Source organism: Elephas maximus, chromosome 7 (genome assembly GCF_024166365.1).
Source record: "Elephas maximus indicus isolate mEleMax1 chromosome 7, mEleMax1 primary haplotype, whole genome shotgun sequence".
Taxonomy (NCBI): Eukaryota; Metazoa; Chordata; class Mammalia; order Proboscidea; family Elephantidae; genus Elephas; species Elephas maximus.
The window spans coordinates 107399819-107412923 of NC_064825.1; the positions used below are offsets into that span (position 1 = coordinate 107399819).

The 13105-nt window shown below is 35.5% G+C and overlaps 1 protein-coding gene across 1 annotated transcript; it reads left to right on the forward strand.

Annotated features, from left to right (window-relative positions):
* The first annotated feature begins 9568 nt into the window (after positions 1 to 9568).
* On the forward strand, positions 9569 to 10492 carry LOC126079870 (olfactory receptor 8K5-like). Its single transcript, XM_049891231.1, has one exon. The coding sequence runs from the start codon at positions 9569 to 9571 to the stop codon at positions 10490 to 10492; it is 924 nt and encodes a 307-aa protein (XP_049747188.1).
* The last annotated feature ends 2613 nt before the right edge of the window (positions 10493 to 13105 follow it).

Genomic DNA, 13105 nt, shown 5'->3' on the forward strand with positions numbered 1-13105 from the left:
TATTCACCCTTGTTTTAGTAAACAATGCAAAAGGCAATGTCACTTGATAATATTTTTAGTAGATATAAATGCATTCCTTTTGGTTCCAAAGCAAAGGCTAATTATAAATCAGATACTATCACATTGGTTATAATAAGACATATTAATCCTATTTTACACTGTCATTTCTTCCCCATCGTTCCTTGCTTCCTATGCATTGCTTACTTATATGATTTCATAAACCCTCACACTTCCACAATGATAAACTTGAACACACTCTTGATCAATAAAACATATGATTGTTTCTGTCAGTTTTTTTAAGGACAAGGGTCTTTCAATCTTTTTCCCATTGCATTTTCTAAGCCTGAAGCAGCAGCGTAAATAGTGTTACAGTCAAAGAATTATTGTGTCCTATTAACAGATGAATAATTTATTTGTCATTTTGTTATGAATCAATTCTACTGTGAAAATAAATTCTTAACTATGGAGTACTAAAAAGTGTGAAGTAGACTAGATAATTTTGATTTGTCAGTATTTAATTTGATTTCTTTCTTCTCTGCTTTGCTTTGGCATATATGGTCCCCTAAGAAAATGTTTTAAACTGGTAAATAAGAAGCTAGTAAACAAACATTTAAATAAATTCTACCATAATGGGATATCTTAGTCATCTAGTGCTGCTGTGGCAGAATTACCACGAATGGATGGTTTTAACAAACAAAAATTTATTCTCTCACAGTCTAGTAGGTCAGAAATCCAAATTCAGGGCACTGGCTCCAGGGGAAGGGTTTCTCGGTCAGCTCTGGAGGAAGGTCCTTGCCATCAATCTTCCCCTGTGAGACAGATAGTGTTAACTCTGCTGGCAGAACAGAAGAGCTGTTAAAAGATTACCATCTAGAAATTGGGTAAACAGGAACCACACCCTGACAACATGAGATTAGGTTGAAACAACCTGTGATTTACTATCTCCTTCCTAGTGTGTTTCTAGTCCCTTCCTCTTTTACAGGCTCCGCATGCACAGAAGAGCAAAGTGCGACTGCTGTTTAACCTTCCTTGGCCCGCCAAAGATGACGATGTAATGCCGAAGATCAGTGCACTTATATTATATCCCATAATAAGTGGTGCAAAGGGCTGCCAAGAGGACTATATCTTGAATATCAGCAGGTTCCATCTTGGATTCCAGATGCACATGCAACCTAATTAGTATACACTGCCATTCTGAGAAGTACCCATCCCTTGAAAGAAACCCACTAAATATTCATTGCTGTATTGTCTCCATCAAACCCAAATAAGCCCTAGTCTTGCTTCTCTTTTTGAATCAGTCTTTTGGAGAGGCATAAGCCCCCACCGACTCCTTTTATTTGTCACAAGTAAAATAAACTTTTTAGAGCTGGACCCAAATTTGCCTCCTCTACGTTTTCTTACAAGAGAAAGACAAGGGCCCATTGAGCCTGGAGGACCTCCGTTCCCTCGGTGATAACACCTGTTCTAGGAAATTCTCAGTGCAGGGGCTGTGAGTCCAAAGGACACACACTGCTCCTGTCACTAGATTCTTGGTGGTATGAGGTCCCTCATCTCTCTGTCCATTTCTCTCTGTTATATCTCAAAAGAGGTTGACTCAAAACACAACCTAATCTTCTAGACTGAGTCCTGCATCATTAACATAACTACCTCTAAATCCTGCCTCATTAACATCATAGAGGTAGGATTTATAACACATAGGAAAATCACATCAGATAACAAAATGGTGGACAATCACTCAATACTGGGAATCATGACCTAGTCAAGTTGACACACATTTTTTTGAGAGTGACACAATTCAATCAATAACATTAAGTGACATCGACACATATCTCATCTGTTTATTTTGGTTTAGCTTTCGCAGCTAAAGAGGAATTAAGAAGCAAAATATAATGATATTGGCTGTTATATTTGTTTATACACTTATTAATTATCAATGTTATTTATTTTTAGGTATCATGTTGCCTTACTATCTATTGTCCTTTCATTTCATCTTGTACAGCTTCCTTAATTTTAGGGTAATTTTGTCAGACATGTAATTCGATTACATGTGCTATTTATCCTAGCACTTTAAACATGTAATCCCACTGCCTTTAAACCTCCATGCTTTCTGCTGAGAAACAAACTATTAATCTTACTGAAATTCCAAGTGTGTGTTCAGTTGCAATTCGCTTGTAGCTTTCAAAATTCTTCGTCTTTGATAGTTTGATTATAATTTGTCTAAACACGTCTTTGTATTTATCCTACTTGAAATTAATTCAGCTTTTTGGTAAGCAAATTCGTGTATTTTACCCAATTATATAAGTTTTAAACTTATGAGTGGTGGTCACAGCAACATGTAAGCCACCACAATAAGGCAAAGTAACAGATGAGTAGTGGTGTACTAGCTATTTGTACCGTGGTGGCTTGAGAGTTGCTGTGATGCTAGAAGCTATGCCACTGGCATTTCAGATACTAGCAGGGTTAGCCATGGTGAACAAGCTTCAACAGAGCTTCCAGACTAAAACAGTAGGAAGAAGAACCTGGTGGTCTACTTCTGAAAAAAAATTGAGAGGTGAAAACCTTATGAATAGTAGTGGGACATTGGTTGATATAGTGCCAGAAGATGAGCCCCTCAGGTTTGAAATCACTCAAAGTACAACTGAGGAAGAGCTGCTTCCTTAAATCGAGTCAACCTTAATGATGTGGGTGGGATAAAGTTTTTAAGAGCTTTATTTGCTCACATAGCAAGATCCAAAATGAGAAGAAATAGCTGCAAATATCCATTAATAAATTACAATGTGGAGTGTATGATGTATGAATCTAGGAAAATTGGAAGTCATCTAAAATGAAGTGGAACACATAAAGATCAATATCCTAGGCATTAATGAGCTGAAATGGACTGGTATCAACCATTCTGAATTGTACACTCACATGGTCTACTACGCCAAGAATGACAAACTGAAGAAAAATGGCATCACATCCATTTTCAAAAAGAACATTTCAAAATCTATCCTGAAGTACAACACTGTCTGTGTTAGGATAATATCTATATACTTACAATGAAGATCAGTTAATATCAATATTATTCAAATTTATGCACCAACCACTAATGCCAAAGATGAAGAAATTGAAGATTTTTATCAACTTCTCCAGGCTGAAATTGATCAAACATTCAGTCAAGAGGCATTGATAGCTATTAGTGATTGGAATGAAAAAGTTGGAAACAAAGAAGAAGGATTGGTGGTTGGAAAATTAGGCCTTAGTGATAGAAACACAGGAGATTGCATGATAGAATTTTGAGAGACCAATGATTTACTCATTGCAAATATCTTTTTTCAGCAACATAAACGGTGACTATACATACGTACCTCACTGGATGGAATACATAGAAATTGAATATACTGCATCTGTGTGAAGAGATGTTGGGGAAGCTTAATTTCATCAATAAGAACAAGGCCACTGGCCATCTGTGGAAAATACCACCAATTGCTTATATGCAAGTTCAAGTTAAAGCTGAAAGAAATTAAAACAAGTCCACAAGAGCCAAAATATGACTTTGAGTATATCCCATCTTAATTTAGACACCATCTGAAGAATACATTTGACCCATAAAGCATTAATGATTGAAGACCAGAAGAGTTGTGGAATGACATGAAGGACACAATGCTTGAAGAAAGCGAAAGGTCATTAAAAAGACAGGAAAGATGGGGGAAAAAATTTGATGTCAGAAGAGACACTGTAACTTGCCCTTGAATGTAGAGCTGCTAAAAACTAGTGGAAGAAATGATGAAGTAAAAGAGCTGAACAGAAGTTTTCAAAGAGCACCTTGAGAAGACAAAGTATTATAAACAAATGTTCGAAGAGACTGAAAAGGAAACTTTGCAAATGAAACCAGAACTTAAAGATTTGGAAAACTCTGTTGTACGAACTAAGGAAATGTGTCCTGGAAATCTTTCATCAAAGAAAGTGGCTACACTCTCTTTTGCTAAAGACATTATGTCTGTGACAGATGGACCTAATTACCCATCTTAGATGAAACCCCTTCAGCTTTGATTGAAAGGGACAGAGACAGGTAAAAAAGGAAGGAGAGTTCCTGCCTCCTGGAATTCTACAGAAAGGAAACAGGCCAATCAAGCAACCTGGTTGCAAATACCTGCTGTCCTTCAAGAAAAAGAAGGCATATTTCTTTTACAACCAAAGATCAGAGGTAAATATATCACGTGAGCCAGGAGACATCGTGTTTTAATCTCAAATCCTCTAGTTACCAATTGTGAAATTTCAGGAAAATTGCATAGTTTAACTGAGCTCAGTGTCTTCCGAATATAGGAATACTAGTTGCCTTTGAGTAGTTTCTGAGTCATGGCGACTTCATGTATGTGAAAGTAGAACTGCACTCCACAAAAGTTTTCAATGGTCGATTTTTTTTTTTTTTTTTTAAGTAGAATGCCAGGCCTTTTTTCTAAGGCTCTTCTGGGTGAACTTGAACTTTTAAACTTTTTGTTAGCAGCAGAGTGTGTTGACCATATACATCACCCAAGAACACCATAATAGAAATAGTATGGGCTAAATGTATGAGTTAAATGATGGGTTGAATATATGTAAGAGTTAAATGATAAATTTATAACAGAGTACCTGCTAGATATTTCTCTTGGTAATAAATTCAAAGAAAAAATCCTATGTAATGATGATACTGGCATTTACTATTTCATCATGACTTTGCAACTCTTCCAGTTTTACTGAAATTGAGCTGACATACAATTTTTTTTTTCCTCCACTGTGTTTATATTTTTTGACTATGTTCTTGAACAAGTACATTTACATCATGTAGGTTCCGTGAGACTGTATATATCCCTTATGTTTTGTTCCTTTCATTGAACTGTCCTTTCCTTCTTTTCACTGGAGAATATGTAAGGTGTCTTGTATAATTAGCAGGCACATCAAGGCAATTTTTTAAGTCCCTCAGATGATTTGAGCATAATCAGTGAAATGCATACTAATTCCTCAGGGAATACAACAAAGGGAAGGGAAATCATAAATTCAGCCTACCAAAGAAAACAAGAAATTTATTTGAGAAAAGTGAATCTGATTCTCTACTCAAGGTGAGTGAATAAAAAATTGTCTTTGATTCTGATTATCATGTGGATTTTGGTTATTTACTGTAACTCCTGATTCCTGACTGCAGACACTATTATGGACACTCACAGATGATTCATTCAATTGCACCACAAATACTCATTTTCTTTTTTGTTAACTGGAATTCCATGAGCTCTGTGGTGTTTTTAGAACATTATATCCTATAAATTAAAAGTGTGTCATAGCTCTATTTGGTTTATGGAAGCTAATATTGGCATTTGATTATTGAAAGTGAAGAGGGAGCTAGAAAAACCTGAAAATTCAACACCACTTTAATATAAATCTATTAAGATTAGGCATACCTTGGGTGTATCATCAGGAAAGACCAATAGCTAGAAAAGGACTTCATGTTTGGTCAAGTAGAGGGTCAGGAAAAAGGAGGGAATGCTCAATGGGGTGGGTTGACACAATATTACCAATAATGGACTCAAAATTACCAATGATCATGAAGATGGCACATGCATGGAAATCATTTGATTCTGTTATACATGGGGTCACCATAAATTGGAGCCAATAGCAACAACAAATTAAGGTTAGGATAAAAAAATAGCCAGGTATAATACAGAACACCCAGGAAAATTCAAATTTCACAAAACTAAATAAGTTTTCTTAGTAGAAGTACAGGCAGTGGTTAAGAGCTTGGCTGCTAACCAAAAGGCCAGCAATTCGAATCCACCAGCTATTCTTAGGACCCTTAGGGGCAGCTCTACTCTTTGCAATGAGTTGGAATAAACTTGATGACAATGGTTTTGGTTTGGTTTGGTTATACCCAAGACAATATTAAATATTATTTTAGTAGGAGTATGTCCATTGAAATATTTTTTAAACAATGAATATTGTTAACATAAGTATGCACCATGCAACATTTGATGAACTTTGAATAATTTTTACATATGATTTTCCCATGAAAATGCCATTTTTGGTTGTTGATTTTTATTTGTTTTTTGTTTCTCCTATTAGTTTCTTTATGAATGGACCTGGTTTTTCAGAATGGTCATTACAAACCGATGGAGTAGACTGGAAAATACTGTGCCTTTTAAGAGTTATGGAGTTACAAAGAACTCCCTGAACCTAAAATAATTCCTACCTGATATTACCATGCCTGAGGATTGAAAAATCATTCATCCATTTACACACTTGTATATTCTTCCTGCTCTGATGATAATCAATACAAAGAGATATTTAAAATGTACACATTTACATGGCCGGGACAGGTTAAAAAAAAAAAAAGCTGTCATTCAGTTGATTCTAGCTCATAGTGACTCTATATGACAGAGATGAGCTGCCCCATAGGGTTTCCAAAGGGCTCCTGGTGGATTCAAACTGCTGACCTTTGGTTAGCAGCTGAACTCTTAACCACTACACCACCAGGGTTTCTCCAGGACAGAACAGATTAGAGATATTCTTTTCCAAAAAGGAGAATGGGCAGGGTGAAAAATCTGATCATCTTCAGAGGGAGGTAGTGAATGACACTGAAGATGCTGATAGTCAATAAACATTTGGATAATTCTTAGAGAACATTGAAAACTTAAAAGTTATAGAATTAGAAGTAGAAATCTGAATTCCTTACCTCAATCAATTTTTTTTTTTTCAATCTAGTATTCTACACTAAAATCCTATGATATCAGGGTTTACGATACAGAAAATTTGAGATAAAGTTTTCAAAGGGACATAGGCTTATAGTTTTTATTCTGTGAGAGAGGAAAGACCTGGAAAAGAGATTGGAGCTGAGTGCAGAAATAACAGAGAACCTTATCTAAAAGAGAAGGGACAGAGGTGACTCACCAATCTCTAGTATCATCCTGCCTCCCAATCTACTGGATCATGCTGACAAAATCAAACTAAAAATTAGCTTATTTCTAGGATTACTGCTATTCTCCTGAAAATTCCATCCAGCCACAGGACCAAAAATCATCCTTAGCGGACATCTGTCTGTAGTCCAGCTCTGAACTTCAGCTACTGCGTACTGTAGACTTAGACGTTGTTGGGGCCCCTGGAAGTTTCTAATAGCTGTGCAGACTAAGCATGGGCATTCTATCATATAATAATAACTAAATCCTGCATTTTATATCAATGAAATTGAAAACCATGCTTACAGAGTCCTAGGTTTCCATTGATGGGACAATGAATATGAGAATAGGTCAAAAGGGAAACCAAATGGATTAAAACAAAGGGATTTATTGGCTCCAATCAGATAGTTCCACTTTGATTTACTGACTTTCTTTGTAAAATTTTATGAAATGAAGAGACAGATGTTATCATTAAAATCTTATATTCTATGAATTCTCTATTGTAGAGTTCCAGAAATAAATTGACAGTTTGTAATATATGATGTAATAAATGCACAAATGAACACTCTAACTGGCTTATGAAATTGGTCTTCTCCATGGTGTCATATTACAGTCAACAAAGCATATACAATTAAAGTCAAAATCCCTAAATATTGATATAAACCATAGCTTTTAGGAGGAATGTATCCAGATATTATGTGTCTTGAAACTTGTAAAAATTGGGGAGTTTTCATTAAAAAGTGTAATGCAATTATAAATACAACTTTAATGCAAATTAAAAAGTGTAATGCAATATATAATTGCATTACACTTTTTAACGAAAACTCCCCAATTTTTTCAAGTTTCATTTACACAATTGAAGCATAAATGTGAATATATATTTAGACTGAAAAAGAAATAGAAATAAATTTCAGTTATAAGCAAACTGATCTCGGTCAAAAAATTTGCAAAATCATAAATATAAAAAAAAATTATTAAATTATATTCAAGACACTTCTCAGCATGCCAGGTGCTAGGTGTTCCTAAAAGCTATTCTAACACCAGAAAGATCTCTTTAATAAATGATACATGCCATTGTTTTTGAATCATAGAAATATACCTCACTATAGGGTCGCTATGAGTCAGAATTGACTTGACGGCAATAGGGAATAAAGTGTCATTAACTCAATTCACATCTCTCTGGACCCCAGGAATGCCTGCTGACACTCCAGTGCAAACTGACATTAGGTAAAGTACAATAGAGCAGAAGTCAGAATGGGAAGCGAATGTGCTCTAAATCAATTATGGTTGGGGATACCTGGTGGCACAGTAGTTAAGTGCTCAGATGCTAACTGGAAGGTTGCTAGTTCAAACACACCAGTCACCCCACAGGAGAAATACATGGCAGGCTGCTTCCATAAAAATTATAGCTTTCTAAACCCTATAGGGCAATTCCAGTTAGTCCTATGGTGTCACTATGAGTCAGAATCGGCTTGAGGGCAATGGGTTTTACCATACAATTTTCACTAAACTTGCATTACCTCAGCATTTCTCTATTAAGCAAAAACAAAAAACTGTCGTCATCGAGTTGATTCTGACTCATAGCAATCCTATAGACAGAGTAAAACTGCCCCACAGGGTTTCCAAGGAGTGCCTGGTAGATTTGAACTGCCCACCTTTTGATTAACAGAACTCTTATCTGCTATAGCACCAGGGATTCCTTTCTAAGACTAAAAATCTCACATAAATTCTCAGACAAAAATGAAGCAGACTAAAGGAAAACTTTGATGTTATTTTGTAGATAAAGTTAAGTATACTATCTCTGTATTACCAACTCTGTGGGTTCTTGAAGTTTCAATAAACTTTAGAATCTTCTACATCCCCAGATTGGGGAATCCACATAAAACACATTATTCATTGACACAACATAGATTAATTTCTGTTGAATTTCTTTAGAATTTAATCTATGTTTTATCAATGAGTAATGTGTTATATATTACATTTTTGGGGATGTAGAAGATTCTAAAGTTTACTTTAACCTCAAAGTCAGATGCAAAGTCCTGGTGGCAGAGTGGTTAACTGGTTAAGTGACAGATAGGTCAGCAGTTGCTAACAGAAAGATCAGCCACCCTGTGGGAGAAAATGGGCAATCTGCTTTCATAAAGATTACAGCCTTGGCAAACCTACGGAGAGGTTCTACTTCATCCTATAGGGTCACTAAGAGTTGGAATCAACTCAATGACACACAACAACAACAATATGAAGAAAAAGGACAGTGGTTGTTCAGTGATAGTCTGTGTGGGTAACCCAGTTAGATTTCTGGCCAATGTACCTTATGCATTGCCAGCACTGGTCTGTCAGTGGTAAATTCCTTGTAATGTTGCTGAACAGGTTTCAGAGGGGTTCCAGACTAAGATAGACTACAAAAAAATACCTAGGGATCATCCTCTGAAAACCAGCTAGTAAGAATCCTATGGATTACAAGGGTTCAATCCCAAACAGATCATGCTGATGGTGCAGGACTAAGCACCTTTTTATTTCTTTGCGCTTGGGGTCACTGTGAATTCAGCACTAACTCAAAGACGTATAACAACAAAAAATGCGAATTGTTTTTCCATTGTTTCTTCAAATGTTATAATTTGTTTAGAAAATACTACTGTTTCTTCCCAGAAGAGTAACTGGACCAGATGGGCCAACAGAATCTAACAGTGTTCACTGAATTCATTCTAATGGGAGTCACAAGGCACCCTGAGCTGCAGCTCCCCCTTTTTGGCGTCTTTCTTATTATCTACATGATAACAGTAGTGGGAAACCTGGGGATGATCATCTTGACCAAGGTGGACTCCCACCTACACACACCTATGTATTTTTTCATCAGACACCTGGCCTTCATTGATCTTGGTACTTCTACCATCATTTGCCCCAAGGTGCTGGAAAATTTTGCTGTGGATCAAAGCACCATTTCCTATTATGCATGTGCCACACAGATGGCTTTCTTCATTTTGTTCATTGTCAGTGAACTTTTTATGCTGTCAGCCATGGCCTATGACCGCTACATGGCCATCTGTAACCCTCTGCTCTACAATGTTATCATGTCCCCAAGACGTTGTCATGTGCTCGTGGGTATTCCATACCTCTATAGTACTTTTCAGTCTCTGATGTTCACCATTAAGATTTTCACATTGACCTTCTGTGGCTCTAATGTCATCAGTCATTTCTACTGTGATGATGTCCCCTTGATACCTATGCTCTGCACAAATGCACAAGAGGTACAGTTGTTGGTCATAATGTTTTCAGCATTTAATTTGATATCCTCCCTCGTGGTTGTCCTGCTGTCCTACCTGCTGATTCTGATAGCCATATTTCGAATGCATTCTGCTGAGGGCAGGAAAAAAGCTTTCTCCGCATGTGGTTCTCATCTGACAGTGGTGGTTGTGTTTTATGGAACTCTATTACTTGTGTATATGCAACCCAAATCTGCTCACTCATATGATACTGACACAGTGGCCTCTGTGTTTTACACTTTGGTCATCCCCATGCTTAACCCTTTGATATACAGCTTAAGAAACAAAGAGGTAAAAGATGCGTTCCACAGAGTTTTTAAAAACTGATGCCAGCTTTGTATTTAATACTCGATATTGAACCTTGTTTCAGTAAACAATGCCAAAGGTAATATCATTTGACAATATTTCTTATAGATATAAATGTATTCTCTTTGGTTCCAAAGCAAAGACTAATTATAAATCCTAGACAGACTTTTTTTTAGATTATACTCAGACAAACCAATCCTATTTTAGATGTCACCTCCCCAACATTCCTTGCTTCCTGTTCATTGATTACTTATGTGATTTCATAGACCCTCATACTTCTACAATGATTATATTTATTACACTCTTAATCAATAAAATATGTGTTTGTTTCTGTCAGTTTTTCTAAGGATAAGGATCTTCTCAATCTTTTTTCTATTCCGTTTTCTAAGCCTAAAGCAACCGTGTAAACAATGTTGGAGACAAAGGGTTATCTGTGTTACAATTAACACATGAAAATTTTATTTGTCCTTTCGTTATCAGTCAATTCTGTTGTGAAAATAAATTCTTAACACTGATGAACTAAAATGTGTGAATTTGACTAGATGATTTTTATTTCTTAGCATTTAATATGATTTCTTTTGTCCTTAGATAACTAGTGTCTTACATGTTGATTCTCATGGCCAACTTATGGAAAAAAGAAAAGAATGGATAATGCAAAGTGAATTAAAACAGAGAGGATGACAATAGGAAGAAGGGAAAACTAGAACTCTGTTGGGAAAGACTAAAAGATTTATTAAACATTATAACTAATAGACAGCATGAAGATGAAAAGTATTATAAGAATGAAGAGAAAATATTGATATATTTCTAATTCTTATTTTCAATGGATTGGAACATGTTATACTGGTAAAAAAGAAAGAACAGCACGTTAAATGGGCACATTACTCTTGGATGATTTTTTTTTTTTTTTTGCTGAATACCCACGTATCTTGTTAAATGCATTATGTGGAAGATGGTGCCATTAATTAACAGAGAAAGTATAAAAAGATAAAACCAAATAAACCAAACCCACTGCCATCCACTCAATTCTGACTCATAGCCACCCTATAGGACAGAGTAGAATTGCCCCGTAGTTTATAAACAACAGCTGGTGATTAGCAGCCAAAAGCTTATCCACTGCACCACCAGAGCTCCAAAAAGATAGCAGGCAAATTTTACTGAAATACATATCATACTAAAATAAAGTACATTTTTTACATTATTTTGTGCTTATTCACTAGAAATAAAATTATATCATTCCAAATTCTTGTTCTCTTCAAAGAAACAACAACAACCAAAAGGAAACTTTCTGTATTCAATGGTTTCTTCATCTTAGTCAAGTAATTTAAGAGGATAATTACAAGGAAAAATTCTCATCAAGCACTGTAATTTACGCAATGCATAGATGAAACTCTTTTGTCATAGATAATGCCCTAATAAGATATTTTAAACTGTTAAATAAAAAAATAGTAAACAAACATTTAAATAAATTTTACCATAATGGCATAATACCAACAGTACTTATCTATTAATTTTTATTTTGCTTTTGCTGACATTTGGACCAAAAAGAGGAATTAAAAACCAAAATATAATGATACTGGCTTTTATATTTGCCCATGCATTTGTCTTTGCCAGTTAGTTTTACTTATTTCTTTGTATCATTTTGAGTTACTGTCTAGTGTTCATTCATTTGATCCCAAAGGACTACCTTTATTTTAAGATAATTTTCTCAGATACGAAATTCTTGGTTGAAAATTTCTTCCCAGCACTTTAAATACATCATCTCACTACCTTTTAACCTCCATGCTTTCTGAGAAGAATAAACTGTTAATCTTAGTGAGATTCATTGTATGTGATCAGTTGCTACTCACTTGCAATATTCAAGAGTCTCCTTTGTCTTTGACTTTGATTGTTTGATTATAATTTGTCTAAACATGAGTATCTTTGTGTTTATCGTACTTGATTACTTTAGCTCTTGGTTATGCAGATTCATGTATTTTATCCAAGTTTATAAGTTTTGAGCCATTATTTTTTCAAATGTTTTTCTGTTTCTTTTTCTCTCCTTATCTTCTGGGGCTCCCATTATGTACATGCTGGTACACTTAATAGTTTACTACAGGTCTCTTAGGCCATGTAAATTTTTCTTTATTCATTTTTTTTTCTGCTCCTCAGGTTGGGAAATCTCAATCAATGTTTCATTTCATTTCAGTTATTACACTTTATACCTCCATTATTTCTCTATCATAATTTTGTTGATATTCTCTATTTGTTGAAGCATAGTTATCCTGGTTCTCTTCAGTTTTTTACCCACAATTTTCTTTAGCTCACTGAACTTATTTAAGACAGTTTATTAACAATCTTTGTATAGTAAGTCCAACATATGTTTCCTTAGGGATAGACCAAAAAAACCAACCCACTGTCACTGAGTTGGTTCCAACTCATAGCAACCCTACAGGACAGAGTAGAACTACCCTGTAGAGTTTCCAAGGAGTGCCTTATGGATTCGAACTGCCAACCTTTTGGTTAGCAGCCATAGCACTTAACCACTAAACCGCCAGGGTTTCCTTCCTCAGGGATAGTTTCTGTTAATTTCTTTCTTTCTTTTTTGCCCTATGAATGGGCCATTGTTTGTTTCTTTGCAGGATTCATGATTTT